Here is a 17,180-nt window from a genome sequence, read left to right as displayed (position 1 = left end):
GCCGGGGGTCTGAGGTCCAGGCAGGGCCGAGGCCGGGGGTCTGAGGTCCAGGCAGGGCCGAGGCCGGGACTCTGAGGTCCAGGCAGGGCCGAGGCCGGGGGTCTGAGGTCCAGGCAGGGCCGAGGCCGGGACTCTGAGGTCCAGGCAGGGCCGAGGCCGGGGGTCTGAGGTCCAGGCAGGGCCGAGGCCGGGACTCTGAGGTCCAGGCAGGGCCGAGGCCGGGGGTCTGAGGTCCAGGCAGGGCCGAGGCCGGGGGTCTGAGGTCCAGGCAGGGCCGAGGCCGGGACTCTGAGGTCCAGGCAGGGCCGAGGCCGGGACTCTGAGGTCCAGGCAGGGCTGAGGCTGGTTGTTCCCGAGGCCCCTCTCCTTGCTTACCTGTGTCCTGTTCCCGTTTTCTTATAAGGACAGCAGTCTTATGGGCCCAGGGTCCACCATACTATCTCATTTCACCTTAATCCACTCTTTACAAACCCCACCTCCAAATATAGTCGCATGCTGCCATCCTGGGGTTGGGGCTACATTATATGGAGCCCACAGTTGAGCCCATAACACACTCAAACACACAAAAGTTCAACCACCATGGAAAGCAGCCCCAGGATGTCCTCTGGATAAGAGGCAGGGGATCCCCACATTGCTGAGACAGAAGGACCACCTGGGAAACCAGAAAAGCATCCAGGGTGGGGCTCAATCACACAACAGGCGGTTCGGCCGGGGACTCTGCACTTTGACCCCGTCCCCCAGCAATGCTGATGCCCACTGCCCATTAGACTTTCCCACCCACCCACCCAAGTGTCAGCATTCTGTCCAGAACACAGTTTCTTGCAACCCACAAGGAATAAACAACATATACACAATTGGCATCTCAGACCGTGGAAGTGGAAAGGTGAAAATATCCCGGATGGGCCATTTTTCTGTGTCAACGTGCCTGGGCTACGGTGCCCAGACATTTGGTCAAACACTAGTCTCGATGCCACCGGGAAGGTGCTCTGTCGATGGGATTAACATCTACAATCTCGTGCAGGGAGAAGCGTATCACCCTTGGTAACAATGGGTGGGCCGCCTCTGATCAGTTGAAGGCGAGGTTTCCCAGAGAAGATGGGATTCCGAGACAACACGGCAGGGTTTCTACCCTTCCCTATGGATTTAGGGCTTGCCAGCCCCCCATGTTGTGGGGCAGTTCCTTAAAATGAATCTGAATGGTATACATTGATGATGATGATGATGAGAGATGGATAGATGGCTAGAGATGAGAGATATAATAGACAGATAGATAGATAGAGATGATGGATGGATGGATAGACAGGTAGATAGATAGGTAGATAGAGATGGATGGACGGATGGCTAAATGATAGATGATGGAGGGATGGGTAAGCAGATTGCAGATGTAAAGATAAATAGATAATATTCTGAGTCTCCCCTGCAGTCAATGTCGCCCCCCGCTGAGAATGGCCAGCTGTGGCCTGTCTACGTAGGGATGTGACCTGTGGGCCGGCCATGCTGGGTGATGATGCGTCTCTGAATGGGGACCCCCAGAGCAGCCGCCCCCTTGTGCCACGGACCCACGGGGCTCCACCCAAGGGTAAACCAGATGGCCCGGTGCTGACTCAGGGCAGCAGGGCCCGAGCCCCACCCACTCACCAAATGAGCACCTCCAGGGGCGGGCACTGGCCTGGTGCCTTTCATCCAGTTCCCTCCCAGGTCACTCGCACACCAAGCATTGAGACCCACCCCCCTGCACAGCCGGGCCGGTTCGGCCCCACCGACAGGCGCGGTGACCGCAGCCAGCCTAAACAAATGACCCACTTCTGGCTGGGCCCGCACACCCACAGATTGGCTAGATCAAAGGTACGATGGGGGCCACGGAGAAAGACGCGCAGAAACCAGACAGACTCTGGATGGCTTCTGGGGTGTGGCCCAGCGTGGCCCGGCCTGCCTCTTTGGCACACGCCATGGTTTCCAGAAGCAAAGAGAAAATGCAGGGTGCACCCGAACGCAGCCCGTGACACGGTCCGAGTGACAGTCGGTGTATCTTTACGCGGGAGAAGTAGGGATCTATAGACCGGAAGGTGACAGACCACAGCCGTAGGGAGAACGGAAGCACATCGGGGACGTAGGCGTATGTTTCCTTTTCGCTCAACAGACCCAAACCGCCGAGCCGACCTTGGCAAGTTTCGTTTCTGCTTCTGCTTCGGACGAGCGCCAACGCACTGATCACCGGGGGGCTCCCCCTCCGTGCCTCATCCCCCCTCCCCCTCCGTGCCTCATCCCCCCTCCCCCTCCGTGCCTCAGTGCACCCATCTGCAACACGGCGATAAGAATGGGCACCATCATCGGGCTGCGTGAGAGTCTGCTAGGAATAAAGTCTCGGACGTGCTTCTCCGAGGGGGGCTGTGGGTGCAGCTAGGCTTCTCTGTGCTGAAACTGCAGCTCCCAAAATCACTTGTGCCCGGTCCCGCTGATAACGGAAGGGTCTCGCCCAGCGTCCCGGGCCGGGCGCCCTGGCGTCTCCCTCCACATCACGTCGGCCCCCAGACAACCGAGTCCTGGTCCCCGAACACAGCTTGACCAGGATACACGGGCTGCCCCAGAACAGGGACACCTGAGTCACCGCTGCAAACCCACGGCATTTCCCAGACTTATGTCCCACCCAGACTTGCCTCCTGGGAATGCGAATATTTACATGACCGAGGGGGCTGTTTCACTCCCCCCGTCTCATGCGTTCAGGACAGTCCCCTACAGCCCCCAGCCCAGCCCCACCCCGACGCCACAAACAGAACCAAGCCCTGGAAACGCCATTCCCCCACCACCAAGCCGTGTTCCAACTCTGTTTTTTACCCCAAGGCAAACGGTCAGAACAAATGCTTTGCATCAGGGACACGGCATTTGCCGCAGGCATCCCACCCCTTCCAGCTGGAATCATCCGGCAAAACAGGGCGGTGTTTGAAGTGTGACACAGAACCAGGCAGAGAACCCCGTCAGCCCGGGGCTCCGAACCGGCCCTCTGTCCGGTGTGCCTTCTCCTAAGACCTCACTCCCGTGCGTTCCCTTCCAGCCCGGCAACTTAAAGGCACTTACTCCCTAGAAGTTCCTGGGGAAGGAGATTGGGAAACCAAGCTGACCCCCAGCCCGGCGCCCACCCGGCTCTCCCTCGGGGCAAACCGGGTCTCACCTTGCACGCACAGCACAAAGCCCAGCACCGCGACCCAGAACAGTCCCCAGCGCCTCTCCATGGCTGTCGCCAGTCGGAAGGAGCCCCCGTGGAGGCCGCAGCCCGGCGGCTTGGGAGATCCGGCCTCCCGGACCCCACCCCACCCTCGATGTGTCGACTTCCTGTCTCCCAGCTTGGAAGGCACAGAGGCGATGTTTCAAGCGGAAAGTATGAACCCAACGGCAGTCTCGCGGCCAGAAGCTAATGGGCCGCGAGCTCAGACGCCGAACCCCGGAGCCCGTGAGACCAGCAAGGGCTCGCACGCCGAGGACACACCCGGAGCCAGCCTCCCGCCCTCCGTCAGGGCTGGAAACAGGCATCGCCAGGCCTGGGAGGTTCAGCTACATCAAAGGCCCCCACCCCGGGCACTGGGAGGACGCTCCCTACACACGGCCGGATGGATTCCAGGCTTTCTGCTTCCGGGGAGGGGGAGGGGGCGGGGGCGGGGGGGGGGCATCACAGGAGCTCGCGCATTCGTTCCACAAATACCGTGCACGCACACGGGTTCTGAGCCGGGCACCCGTGAGCTGCCAGGTGCTGGCTTAGGATGACAGAGCGGAGGGGACACAGGAAGTGAAACCAGAGGAGGGCGGTGTGACATTGCAGGCCACGGGGACACCCACCGGGCCGCCGGGGGAGCGGGCAGGGTCTGAACGCAGAGGGGCATCCGAAGAGGCTTCGCAAGGGGGCGCAGGCTGCAAATGACCTCTCTCCACGGGGAGAGAGGCCTCGGGAGAACCCAGCCTGCGTCTGGATCTCAGGCTTGAAAGTGCTTCTCCGGGCCCAGAACCCGGCTCTCCTGATGGGTCCTACTTTTTTTGTTTGTTTGTTTTTCTTTTCCTATTTTCCTGTGATTTTTTTTCCTATTTTCCCAGAGTCGATTGCGTGTTTCCCCTGAGGCTGTGTGATTCGTCTGTCTCGCTTGGCCACACCACCCTGCAGGCCGCCCGTCTCATCGGGAACAAAAGTTACAATTTCCCAAAGGCTCTGAACCCGACTCCTAAATGGCCTGAGTGCACGGGAAAAGAAACTCATCATCATCATCATCATCATCATCAAGCCTGGTTGTGAAAGCTGTTTGTAAATCCCTACCCCCCCCCAAAAAAAAACCTGAATTTGGGCCAAAGACATGGAAAAGGGGAAATGAACCTCGATGTATTTTGCATTTATTTTTCCTGGCATCTAGCAATGTGTGCATGTGTCGGGAACGTCTTTCCTGTGTCCACGGAACATCCTTATAAAACAGATGCGTTTGGGGGTGCACACAGGTGTGTGTGTGTGAGCTAGAGAGGGAGGGAGAGAGAGACAGAGACAGAGAGATGCTTTAAGGAAACCTCCGAGTCCCCAGTCATTGGCGGGAGAGTCAAGGACAGCAGATGACATGGTCAGAAACGTGTTTTCTTCCAGTGTCCCCAACCACAAAAAGGAATACGGCTCTGACATGCTTTGCAATGTGGATAAACAGTTAAAAGTGTATAATCAGGGGCGCCTGGTTGGTTGAGCGTCCGACTTGGGCTCAGGTCATGATCTCGAGGTCCGTGAGTTCGAGCCCCGCGTCGGGCTCTGTGCTGACAGCTCGGAGCCTGGAGCCTGTTTCGGATTCTGTGTCTCCCTCTCTCTCTGCCCTCCCCTGCTCACACACACTCTCTCTCTCTCTCTCTCTCTCTCTCTCAAAAATAAACATTAAAATAAAATAAAATAATATAACTGTATGTTCAGTGACAGAAGCCAGACTCCAGGCAAATCCATAGGCAGAAAGGAGATCGGTGGTTTCTGGGGGTTTAGGGCAGAGGGATGGGAAGTGTGCAGAGGTGAATTGTGGTTCCCCCCAAAGCACCACCCCCAAATCATCTCCTGGAGGCGTAACTTGTAACTCTGCAGGGTTGGTGCCTATGTAATCAGGTGTCTTCACGTGAGGTCACCCTGGGCCCAGCTGAGACACGACCCCCATATGCCCGGTGGTCCCTATAAGAAGGGAGAAATTCGCACGCAGACAGGCACACAGGGAGAAGGCCGTATGGACACGGAGGCAGAGGCGGGACGTGCCAAGGGACGCCCAGGATCGCCCGCAGCCCCCAGAAGCTGGGACACAGACACAGAACAGGCTGTCCCCTGGAGCCTCCGGGAGGAACCACCCTCTGCCCCGCCTGGATCTCGGACTTCTGGTCTCCAGCACCGAGAGACAACGCGCTCCTGTGGTTTAAGCTGCCCCGTCTGTGGGGATGTGTTACGGCCGCCCCAGGAAACCCGTACGTGATGGTTTCCTTTGAGGGTGACAAAAATATCTTGGGAGCAGACAGAGGCATCTGCAGTCCCAGCATCATGAGCACAGTGTGTGCAAGGCAGGCCCGAGCGTCTTTGCTTCCGTCTCGGGTCCTTCGCGGGAGATGACCTCCCAGCGCGACCCCATCTCAACCCGGGGAGTGTGGTTAAGGGGGGGTCACTGGAGCCTCTCTGCAAGCCGCTGCAGAAACCCCTCAATTTGGCCACTATGGGGGGGAGGGGAGGCAGCCACTGGCAGGAAAACGGGAGGTGTGTGCACCCGTCCAATGTTACTTACGGACCCTAAAACTCCAATGTGGCAGAATTCTCACGCGCCATAAAATATTATTCTTCTCAGAGATTTTCAAACCACCTGCGGTTATAAAAGCCATTCTTAGGGGCGCCTGGGTGGCGCAGTTGGTTAAGCGTCCGACTTCAGCCAGGTCACGATCTCGCGGTCCGTGAGTTCGAGCCCCGCGTCGGACTCTGGGCGGATGGCTCAGAGCCTGGAGCCTGTTTCCGATTCTGTGTCTCCCTCTCTCTCTGCCCCTCCCCCGTTCATGCTGTGTCTCTCTCTGTCCCAAAAAAATAAATAAACGTTGAAAAAAAAAAATTTAAAAGCCATTCTCAGATGGCAGGTTGGATTTGGACTCCGGGCTGCAGGCTGGTGACGGTCACACTGTGGCGTCCTGGGAGGCACATGGTCTGCTGAACCCCCTTTTTCGGAGGCGCAGAGTGACCACATAATGTGTCCCCACTCCCAGGACGACGCTCCCACCCCACCTGCTGGAGATCAGAGGGAACACACACGGGTACCTGCACAGACGCAGCTGACAAGGCAGGTTCCTGTCCTCTGCACCCGAAACAACGAGAATCCACACGCATTTCCACGTTCAGAGAGCTTTTTCAGAAAGAAAAGCTTCCGTTCGCTGGAAAAAAAAAAGCAGAAATGATACAGACACCACCCTGGTCACACACGGCAACAGAACGGGAGACTGGTCACCAAATCCAGGAAAGCTGAGAACACAGAAATATCACGGGGACATTAAAAAACAAAACACTTCAAAAACCCTTGAGTTGACAAAACAAAACAAAACAAAACAAAAACGGGAAATGGTGACTTTCTGGAAAATAGAAATAAGGAGAAGATTCCGAGTCCACAGTTGAGCCCGGAGGAAATGATAGACCTGGGATATTTACAATATTCAATAAGAAAGGATGGGGAATCAGGGAAATTAAGAGTTCGACTCAAGGGGTGTCTGTGTGCAAGAACCTGGAAACCCAGAGAAAGCCAATGACACGGGCCACAAATTAAAAACACAGAAATGGCAAAGGTAATCATCATCCAACCATTATTTCAGAACCGAAACAGGAGACACAGAGACGATACAAAACCATGGGATGTAGAGTTCCCCACAGACCTGGAGAATGTTGAACAAATTATAAGGAAATTCTTTGCTCAAATCTGTATGGACGCATGTTTTCTTTTTAATGTCTCTTTATTTTTGAGAGAGGCTTGAGCCCCAGGTCGGGCTCTGTGCTGACAGCTTACAGCCTGAAGCCTGCTTGGGATTCTGTGTCTCCCTCTCTCTCTGCCCCTCCTCCACTCATGCTCTATGTCTCTCTCAAAAATAAACATTAGAAAAAAAATTTTAAGTAAGTTTTTAAAAAGCTTCACAACAAAAACGGCACTATCTTTAATATGTAAAGAGTTCCCACGAACCAATAACATCAGGGCCAATAATGCATATAAAAACGGGCAACGGGCGTCTGAAACGGGTCCCCCAGAAATGGCCGTAGAAGTGAATTTTCCATACACACATTCCCAACCTCCCCTGTGTTAAGAGAACTGCAAAGTAAAGACGTTGATTTCATACTGTGTTTTCAACTAACAGTGGCAAGGACCCATAAAGCCAGGAGGGTTTTTGGAAGGTATCTGAGACACCACTGGGAATATCATGGATTGGCACAGCCTATACGGAGGACAATCAGGCAGCTCTCGTCAACAATCTCACACACACAGCCTTGTAACAACGCCAACCACAGACATTTCTTTTTATGTCCGTGCGACCTTGACGTGAAGCTATAATGAAACGCACCTGGTGTGAACTTGAATCTGGAAAGATGTGCACCCACCTTCCAGGAAAAAACAAGCCTCGTGGACATCTCTCTTACATGTATACATTTATTTATGAATGAGTCACCCACAGCTCCCCTCTACTCTCCTGTAAGGAGACATTTATGCTTATAGTAGGACTGCAATGCTTGTAAAAACATCAATGTTATTCACAGAGTCACAAAACGATTTTATGCACTTTTTTCTTACTGTAAAGCAAGCCGATGTGCACGGTCTGATGCTGAAGGCTCGTTCGGGAAGAATGTGGACACCTGTGTGCTGCGTTTGTAAACCTAGGTGTTGTGTGTTAGGTAGCACTGGGACCCAGCTGTGTTGGATAACCCAGCCCTCAGCCCCCTGACAACTGGTCTACCCCAACACTTGAGATGCGTGTGTTAGGTCCTCTGGACTCCCCACGGCCATGTTCCGCACATGGAACTTCCGCACATACCTGAGCCACGGAAAAACGGAACATCAGAACTTCTGCCCTGGATGCGATTAATCTCAATGAAGCCTTCCCAAGAGTATATACAAGCCTGCAAGTCAGCAGCCTTCCAGTGCGTGCAGAGCCCTACACGGGGTGGGGGTGGGGGGCAGTGTTTCTCAATGTACGAAAGTCCTTGTTTATTTCGAGAAGGAAGAGTATGCTTTCCTTTCATTTCAAGCTGTTAGGAAACACATCAGGAGATGCCCTGCCACAAGGCAGTCTTACCCCAAAGTTAAAGGGAGCTTTCACATCAAAGCAGTTAAAACATTTTCTAAAGACGTTATAGTTAACAAATTCCCAACAACAACAACAACAAAAAACCCACATGGAAGAATGAGGGGACTATCTGATGCAGGGGAGTATCTGAATGCAGGGGAGTATCTATGAAGTATCTAATTCAGGGGAGTATCGGAAGTATCTAATGCAAGGGAGTATCTGAAAGCAGGGTGGTAATCTGAGTATGAAGTATCTAATGCAGGGGAGTATCTGAATATGAAGTATCTAATGCAGGGGAGTATCTGGAGTATCTGAATGCAAGGGAGTATCTGAATATGAAATATCTAATGCTGGGGAGTATCTGAATGCAGGGGAGTATCTGCATATGAAGCATCTGCTATGGGGGAGTATCTGATGGAGGGGAGTGTTTGGATGCAGAGGGTTATCTGGATGCATGGGAGTATCTGAATGCAGGGGAGTATCTGAATGCAGAGAAGTATCCCCTGCAGGGGAGTATCTGAACACTGAGAAGGCCTTGTCCCCGATGTCCTAAGACCGGTGGAAGGAAACAGGCAGAGAAAGAAAATCCCAAAACTGAAAGGCTACCCTTAGGTCGGTCATTTGTGTCACAGCCCCAGAAAAGGGACCACAGCCCTACCACTGTGTCCCACAGCCTTTAGGAGTCACCCCATGGCATTGCATTTAAGTAAAAAGTACTTGGTTCCTTATTTCTTTCTTTATTAGTCTGATCTGAAAAAAAAACAAAAAAACAAAACTCCTTCCAAATGAAGGAAATTCTGAGGACACTAATTGAAGGCTTGTCTCGCTGTCTCCCAGGGTCAATGGCCCAGAGCTCCCGGGATGGGGGCGGGGGTGGGGGGAACTTCAGTGGGGTCGGGATTCAAATGACTTTGTGATGCGTGGTGGGCCTTTCACAGCCCCTGGGGAAACCCCTAGCGGCCACGGATAAGCTGACCACGCGTCCCCTCCGAATGAACACGGGGTGTTAGTGACGTTCCTCCACCCAGCATGGTGCAAACAGGCAAAAACACATGTCAAGCAGAACATGACAGAGAGCCTCAACGTGAGCACAGGCGTGGGCAGGTCGGGGCTGGATCCTGCTGGAAACACGGGGGCCGCGTTCGACGGCTGCATAGCTTCTATTTCTCCAGAAGGGTCCACTGAACTGCAAACAGACCAAAAAGAAACGACTTTGCAAGCCGGTCCCGGTCGCCCGTGACTCTCGGCTTCCTAAAACCCCCAGAAGCAGGTGCCTCCGGGACTATAGGCTACACGTGACCTCCAAATGCACCATCAACGGCAAAGTCTGACCCTGATCTGCTTGAGAAAGAAATTTCAAGAAATTTCATAGAACAATCAACTGTAGCAAAAAAAAAAAAAAAAAAAAAAGCTACAAAAAAAAAACAAAACCAACAAAAAAAAACACACAACAAGCCTTCCAGAAAAGTAGTGCTTCAAGATCCTAAATTTGGGGCGCCTGGGGGGCTCAGTCGGTTGAGCGTCCGAGTTCGGCTCAGGTCCTGATCTCACGGTCTGTGAATTCGAGCCCCACGTCGGGCTCTGTGCTGAAAACTCAGAGCCTGGAGCTTGTTTCGGATTCCGTGTCCCCCTCTCTCTCTGCCCCTCCCTTGCTGTCTCTCTCTCTCTCTCTCTGTCTCAAAAATAAATAAACATTTAAACAATTAAAAAAAAAAAAAACCGTCCCCTTGACCTCATTCTGCACCAGGTTGAGACAACTGTGCAGAAGGAACTGTAACAAACCACGTCTCCGAAAAGGAACCTTTAACCCTTTGCTGCGCATCAGGGGGCTGAGTTCCCGGCTCCTTATGCACCGTGGGGAAAGCATCCTAATGGGCATTGAAAGAGCGTCTGAGACCAAAGTGGGTGCCCTCTGAAGCCTGGATCCCAGCCCGGTTTATCCTGCGTCCGGGAACCAACGTCCTGGCAAGCATGGGGGCGTAAAGGTCCACATCCCACGTCCTGCATTGTCCCGGGACAACCAGGGGACGCACGGCGGAGTCAGGGGGATGGGGGCGGGTGGATGGGACACAAGACAGAAAGGCCGGCGGCCTTGTGCTCACCAGGTTGGTCCGAGTTGGTGCTCTGCTGGTTTTTCGAGCTCACGTCACCTTGGTCGGCTGAAAGGAAGCAGAAGAGATGCCCCCAGGGGTGAATCCAGAGAAGGCCCCTTCCTATCCGTGAGGCTGAATCAGCCCCCCAGCGTCCCGCCTGCCCCCCAACATCACAAGGAGCAGGAAAGGTGCAGACACAGCCCCATCCACAGGGTGGGGTGGGGTAATCCATGGCTAACGGGGTCCCCTCGGCTTGCGCTTGGGTCTCCTTGTCATGTTTCTGTCACTTTCCAAATTTCTGTTGCTAGGCACGAAAGCAGACTCGACCGTACCCCCAGATACCCCGCCCCCCAAAACCCCACCGCGGATACGCAGCCCGAATCGACAGAATTCAACACAAGTCCCAGCTTCGCGGGCAAAAAGCGTTTATTTCCTGACGGTGGCCTCGCTCAGGAGTGCAAGGGGCACGTTTTCGGCGACAGGGGGGCCTCAACACCCACGGCAGGTCGCAGACGAACCGCTCATGCTGGGGGGGGGGGGGGATGCCTGGAAAATGCCCACAAGGCACAGTGAAGAATCCTAGCGGGAACGTCCACGTGGGGCGAAGGTTGTCGGCGACACGTAACGGGGCGTTGAGGCTCGGGCGCGTGTGGTCACAGGATGCCAGCTTTGCAGGACCTTCCGAAGGCATCGCGTAGGGGCTGCGGTCGGGGGGTGCGTGGGCTGGGCTGGACGCCGTGTGGCACAGGGCGGGGTCTGCGGTCTTGGGAGCAGGGGTGCGTCCTGACCCCCAGAATCCGCACGCACAAGGCGGGGGGAGGGGTGGAGCAGGAAGCCAGGCCCCGTGGGTGGTGCTGGCTGTGATTCAGCCGGGACTCTGTCACACCCGGGTGGGCTGGGCCGCAGGACAAAACCCCAAAGCCCCGGGGCGGTTCTCCCAGATGCAGCTCTAGCCTCTTGCAAAACCCCCGGAGATCAGTGTGGCCCGTGGGGAGGCCAACCCGGGGCAGGGAGGCCCAGGCCTTGTGGGCAGGGACGCACGGCCACATTCCCCTCTCCAGGGGGACGCATACCTACCCTGGAAACACCGGGCACCTGTCCCCGGGCCCCTCATGCTGCAGGCCCCTGAGGGGACCCCGGATTGCACACAGGCACCGTTCATCGTCACCTCCAGGACATTAAGGGACCACGTGTCGCCGTGTAAGCCGTTAGAGACACTGCAGCTTTGGGGCAGGCTGGGGGGGGGGGTCCCCAAGCCCGAGGACTATTTCTATCACACACACTGAGCACTCAGAACCCCAATCGAGGCTTTGGGGGAGCACTCAGGAGCACGGCCCAGCAGTGCCTGATTGTAGGTCCCACTGAGGGCTTTGCTCTTGGGGCCACACAGACCCTCCACTCAGACCATCGGCCGACTGACTCCCGATTGTAACATCCTGGGGTTTTTAGGGAAGGGGGGGCATTCACCCCTTTTACGAAGCCTGGTCAGAGAGACAGCTGGAAACTGCTTCCTCGGACACAGAGTGGGGGCAATGCGCCAGAAAACCCCACAAGCCGCAAAATCAGAGGTTCCAAGTTGCACAGGGACGTAGAAACCCGGTGACCCGGGCCGGCCGTGTCCGGGGACCCTCCAGGGACCGCAGGGGCAGCTCCCTGCCCTCCTGCCAGGTTGGCTAGCAAACAGGACCTCGACGGTCAGGAACGTGGTGATGTTGTACGGCCGACCCCTCAACCCCCCCGCCACTCTTCCCTGGCAGTGAATTCAAGCTTAAAAGAAAACCTGCGCCTTCTTCCACACGTCGTGAGGCTACCTACGCGTGGGACCTAAGACAACATGACGAGCCTCCGTGCATCTGGAAGGCAGGAAACACACACCCCGGCCGGGGACGACCCCCTCACCGCGGCGACCGACTAGGCATACGGACAGGGGCAAGTGCTTGGCTCTGAGGCTTAGCGGACAAACACTGACCACACGGGAACATCTTCGGGCCTGCACGGGGCGTTCTGCACGTGCCTACATCCTCGGCTGGTCTGAAACGAAAGGTCGGGAAAGGAAAGAAAAAAACAAAAAACAAAAAACAAAAATAAAATAAAAACAGAAAAGGTAAACTTTGCAGAGGTCTGAGGCGGGTCCAGCAAAGCCCCCGAGAGCAGCCGCCAGCTCGGACAAAGACGCTGTTGGGGCTCAGAAGTATACAGCAGGCTTTCGAGACTTTTTTTTTTCTTTTTCGCAGCAATGATTAGACACCAAAGTGCAACAGGAAGCCGAATCCAAGACGAAACCAACATCGAGGAGGAGAGGGGGGCAGGAGTGGGGAGACAAGCAGGGAGGGAGGGACGCCCCAGCTGCGCACTCCAGCAACGCCTCAAGCATCTGCTACTAAGATGCTGAAGTGGGACCGACCACGGGCCCACGTCCAAAATGGCTCTCAACAGCCCAGCGTGCACCATTTGTTAGAAAAACACACTCAACCCTTCGGAACGTGTCCAAATCGTTAGGACCAAAGGACACATCTACCAAATTTCATCAGCCGTGGATACTTTTCTGGGCATCAGCTCGGAACATGATACCAAAAAGCATTTAAATAAATTGCTATCGGGGCGCCTGGGGGCTGATTCAGTCAAGCGTCCAACTTTGGCTCAGGTCATGATCTCACAGTTCCTCAGTTGGAGCCCCATGTTGGGCTCTGTGCTGACAGCTCAGAGCTTGGAGTCTGCTTCTGATTTGGTGTCTCTCTCTCTCTCTCTGCCCCTCCCTTGTTCATGTTCCATCTGTGTCTCTCTCAAAAATAAACATTAAATTTTTTTTTAATAAATTCGTATCAAGACAGCTAGCATGTGATCGACACACCTCCACGCTGAGAGAAAACTTCAGTTTGCACCCACTTGTTCGACACTGACCTGCATGCAGATTCAAGAGACACGACAAACTCCAATGCAATAACAAAGTCCTGGAAAATCACATTCTTTACAAACAGCCCCAAACCATGGCATCTCTTCAACCACTGGGACGCACTGGGGCCACATCCTCCTTGCAAAATGTCCAAGCCCACAGTGACATCTGGGTATGCACTTCTTTAAACAACTATCCCGGCAACAAAACCTATAAACGGCCTCACACAGACCCCCAGAGGGTCTAGGGACTTGTGTGCCCGATGGTGAGACCAACACAGAACTTGATTCCATAACACAGGTCGAAACACCAAAATGTCTATTCACACACTCAGAAAAAATACTCTTCTGCATTAACGTCTTCCGGTTTATAGAAAAATAGAACCTAATTTTCTTTGTCATAACACTGGGCATTTTATGGCTACAGACAAAAATGCCTAACAACTGAAACCAGCACCCCCAGCTTCCTTTCCTTGTTATGTTTGCCTCTTTCTTTGCTCTTTTTTTTTTTTACTTTTTCTTTGTACATCTACATCAGCTAAGATCCTGAACCCCATAACCACCACAAAACAAATAAAGATTGTAAAGTCACCCCCAATGCTAATTTGGCTCATGCAGAGTGGAAGACTGGATGACATTCTGGGGAAATGAATTTAGCTCGGTCCTCACTCCCATACGTTGAGTCATGGACTGCCCTCAGCCCATTCTTCAGGAAAGACGGCTTTCATTTTTGAAAATTGTAAATTCAACTATTCCTACCTGGGGAGATTTTGATTTTCATGCCATGCAATGACCAGAATGTTCCAAGACCCAGGCATGAGGTGCGGAGAGAATGGAGAACACTTAGTTTCCCAAGGTCCTGATCCCATTCCAAATATCGGACAACGTCATCTCCATGAGGACTCCTGGGTACTTGCCCAGGTCCTGTGCTTTGGCATATGGATGTCAAATAGCACCACAGCATCCAAGGGAGGACACGTCCCTTGCTAAGACAAGGTGACAGAAATGCTTTGCGACACCAGAATCTGACAGGATTTGGAAACCCAGTTTGGATTTGAAGATCACCTACAGATTTTCAGGAAATCATTGTGCCTGCACCTCCTGTGCATTCTTCCCTAGCAGGGTGCATTCCTCCTCTCCTGGCTGAGCGTCATACTCTGAGCTGAGCGTCTTCACACAGTGTGACAGAAATGAAGTCGAAACAGAAACAGAGATGCACTTCTCCTGAATCCCCAACTATTTAGGCTCTCTGCTATTGCTAGGAGAAGCAACAGGTGTTTTCATTGGTTTCCCCTCTCTCGTTCCTCACTGCATGTCTTCCAAGGGCATTTTCTTGACCTTGGCCCTCCTTCCGTTTGGGTACATCCTTAACCTTGGCCAGCGGTCCACTTGGGCATGTCCTTGACCTTGGCCATCCGTCCATTTGGCCACGTCCTTGACCTTGACCAGCAGTCCACTTGGGCACATCTTTGACCTTGGTCATCTGTCCCTTTGGGCATCCTGGACATTCAACATTCAGGCAACCAGGCACAGTGACCTGAGCACCCCTGATGGAAGTCACCCAGTCATATGTGGTAAATAGACATAATCAGGCACTCTTAGCCTTCACTGCAAGAAGACAGTAAGGGTGCTGTTGGGGACTTTCAATTTCAGGCTATATATAAATTGAGTTTGTGAATCTAAAAATCTGGAATGATGGGAGATTAAGGGTAGACTCCCACCCTATAGTCTAACTGTGTGTCGCCATCTAATGACATCTTTTGTGAAGTTCCCCAGAGTCCTTAGGCAGTGGTCCTTGAAGATGGAAGGCAACAGCTAAGAATGAATATGGAATTGAAGCCACCAGTACAGACATCATGAGGCGCCTCCAAGGAGGAGTAGCATCCACAGTCCATGGGACCCTTGAAACCACATCAGAGCCTACCCGTCATTATTCTTGCAAGAGGGAAAGCAAGTGACCTGGGCAGAGTGACCCAGAGATGCATGAACGTGAGCTATGTTCAAAACAGAACTTACTGACGCCACCGCAAATCCTATGGAATTCAGGGACTCTTGCATATATGGTCCCAAAACACCCAACAGTGCAATTCCAATCCCTGTGTCAGTAAGTGAGGCACTGTCTACAGTCACCTATAAGTTTTATATCCCATCCAAGAACCCTCTCAACTACCTGTTGGTACGAGATTGTACCAGAAAAGCAATCTGTTGCCCCGTGTTTCGATTTTAATTCCCTTGGGTGGAGAAAACAATATGGCGGCCTCCCAGCCATCGCTCTTGTCCAAAGGATGAGGAGGTGGCCGTGATTGTCAGTCACGACGAACAAATGTTTCTAAGTCCTAACGTTTCTTCAACAAACCCGTCAAGACTTTGACACACAGCCTTACATATCCTCACAAAGGGCCCTTGGTGTGCAGATGACCATCTCCCCATTTCACAGACAGAAAACCCAAAACGACAGGGGTGGTTAGTGACTTCCAAATTTACAGCGATTTCCTGAACTATCAGCAGCCTCGCACGTGTCTCATGCCAACCAGACTTCTGCTTTGTTTTAGTTTTAAGAAAGCACAGATTTCCAGTTAGTAAGGCACAAAAGAAAGGAAGCTATTGCGAAAACCTTACCGTTTTCTTTGAAGCACAATTTTTTCTTCTGGTAGGCGATAAAGCTAGAAATTGCCCCAGCCACGGCCACCACGACGGCCCCCACGATGCCAGGGACCACCCCAGGGGAGTCAGCTGTGGGAAGAAGCACAAGGCACTGTTACTGGGGACCCCGTGACCACAGGGTGACCGTGGAGGAAACCCCACTCTTGAGTCTTGCCCAACTCCCACCTCCAATCCATCTGCATGGCACGAAGGGCCAGCCGCACTGCTCCCCGAAACTCCCATCTGGAATTGGAATCTGTTTGACTACGGGCACCATTTTGGATGGGACACACTGACTCCTCTCCTTCCCTAACTAAGGCCAGTGCTCGGGTCCCAACAGTTCAACGTGGAAACTCTCAGGGAGGGCAACATGGCCGACCGTGCATGGTGCCCCTCTGGGACCAGTCCGAGGTCATGTGGCATCACCATTTCCACGCATTTTCTGGAAATCAAAGCCGCTGAACCCCTCTGTATGTTCCGTCTGATTTACCAGGACGGTGTTTCTGTTCACTCCCAGAGTGGGCGATGGCACATCCGTTGTCTGCTGCCCTTGCACATGGGCGTTCCTGGTTCTCGGGATTTCAGACTCAGCGGGGACTCGTCCCCCTCGGCTCTGCTGGCTGTCAGTCCTTTGCACTGGGACTGAACCACCCCAACCCCTCTCCTGAGCCCCCGGCTTGCAGAAGGCAGCCTCCCCAGTCATGTGGGGCGCTTCCTTAGAATCAATCTCTTCCTGTGTGTCTGTACCCATATCGGTAGATAGATGGATCCCAACGGTTCTGTTCCTCTGAGGAACCCGGGGCAAGACCGCTGGCATTCCTTCTTAGGGCACTCTGGGAAAACAAACTTAAAATGCAGGTCGCGTCGGCACCCCTGGGCTGCATCCCCGAAGGGCGGTCAGCCAGCTCTTCAGCTGAGCGCTTGGGGCGTGTGTGGCTTGGACCAACCACCAGCTTCGATGCCCCGTGTGCCGGCATCTTTAGGACGACACAGCCAGCACGACAGGTGTGGTCTTGAGCAGCCCGTTCTGCTGTCTCTCAACAGCGTGTGTGAGAAACTCCAGGCATCAGAAACCAGGGATACCTACCCTGCTCCTCCCCATCAGGCCTTGGGCCTCCACCGCCGGGGCCATCGCCACCGCCCCCTGCAACGGAGAAACAGGCTGGCAGACGAGTTGCATCGGGCAGATTTTTGGTAAAGACAAACTCCCACTAAGGATCAGCTCCCGGACCTCGAGCTGCGAAGGGAACTTGGGAATGACCT

At 53.8% G+C, this 17,180-nt stretch overlaps 2 protein-coding genes and 1 long non-coding RNA gene across 12 annotated transcripts in view; all 3 read right to left on the bottom strand.

Annotated features, from left to right (window-relative positions):
* Window positions 1-6,696, bottom strand: part of XG (Xg glycoprotein (Xg blood group)) — a 35,897-nt gene extending 29,201 nt beyond the window's left edge. For 2 of the 8 annotated variants that reach the window (XM_045471440.1, XM_045471441.1), the window contains exon 1: window positions 3,170-3,580. In XM_045471440.1, coding sequence (XP_045327396.1) covers window positions 3,170-3,230 — 61 coding nt within the window. In that variant the 5' untranslated portion in view covers window positions 3,231-3,580. Of the gene's footprint in view, window positions 1-3,169; window positions 4,253-6,286 lie in introns of those variants that run through there. The other 6 variants (XM_045471444.1, XM_045471434.1, XM_045471445.1 and 3 more) reach the window with 6 other exon arrangements.
* Window positions 6,697-7,639: 943 nt separating this feature from the next.
* The window catches only part of CD99 (CD99 molecule (Xg blood group)), a 31,211-nt gene continuing 21,670 nt past the window's right edge, over window positions 7,640-17,180 (bottom strand). Inside the window, exons 7-11 of one of the 3 annotated variants that reach the window (XR_006710793.1) lie at window positions 17,005-17,061; window positions 15,894-16,007; window positions 12,352-12,413; window positions 10,392-10,448; window positions 7,640-9,475 (exon numbers count right to left, since the gene is read on the bottom strand). Coding sequence is in view for 2 of the 3 variants with exons in the window: in XM_045471447.1 (XP_045327403.1) it covers window positions 9,450-9,475; window positions 10,392-10,448; window positions 15,894-16,007; window positions 17,005-17,061 (254 nt within the window). In the remaining variant the exon portion in view is untranslated. Of the gene's footprint in view, window positions 9,476-10,391; window positions 10,449-10,790; window positions 12,414-15,893; window positions 16,008-17,004; window positions 17,062-17,180 lie in introns of those variants that run through there. The other 2 variants (XM_045471447.1, XM_045471448.1) reach the window with 2 other exon arrangements.
* LOC123594600 lies at window positions 13,700-15,887 on the bottom strand. Its single transcript, XR_006710795.1, has 2 exons — window positions 14,715-15,887; window positions 13,700-14,680 (listed from the first exon to the last, which is right to left on the bottom strand). It is a non-coding gene; the product is annotated as an uncharacterized LOC123594600 (long non-coding RNA).

Source organism: Leopardus geoffroyi, chromosome X, assembly GCF_018350155.1.
Source record: "Leopardus geoffroyi isolate Oge1 chromosome X, O.geoffroyi_Oge1_pat1.0, whole genome shotgun sequence".
NCBI classification, from domain to species: domain Eukaryota; kingdom Metazoa; phylum Chordata; class Mammalia; order Carnivora; family Felidae; genus Leopardus; species Leopardus geoffroyi.
Note: the sequence above shows the minus strand (reverse complement) of the source record. Positions and strands in the feature narration are given on the sequence as shown.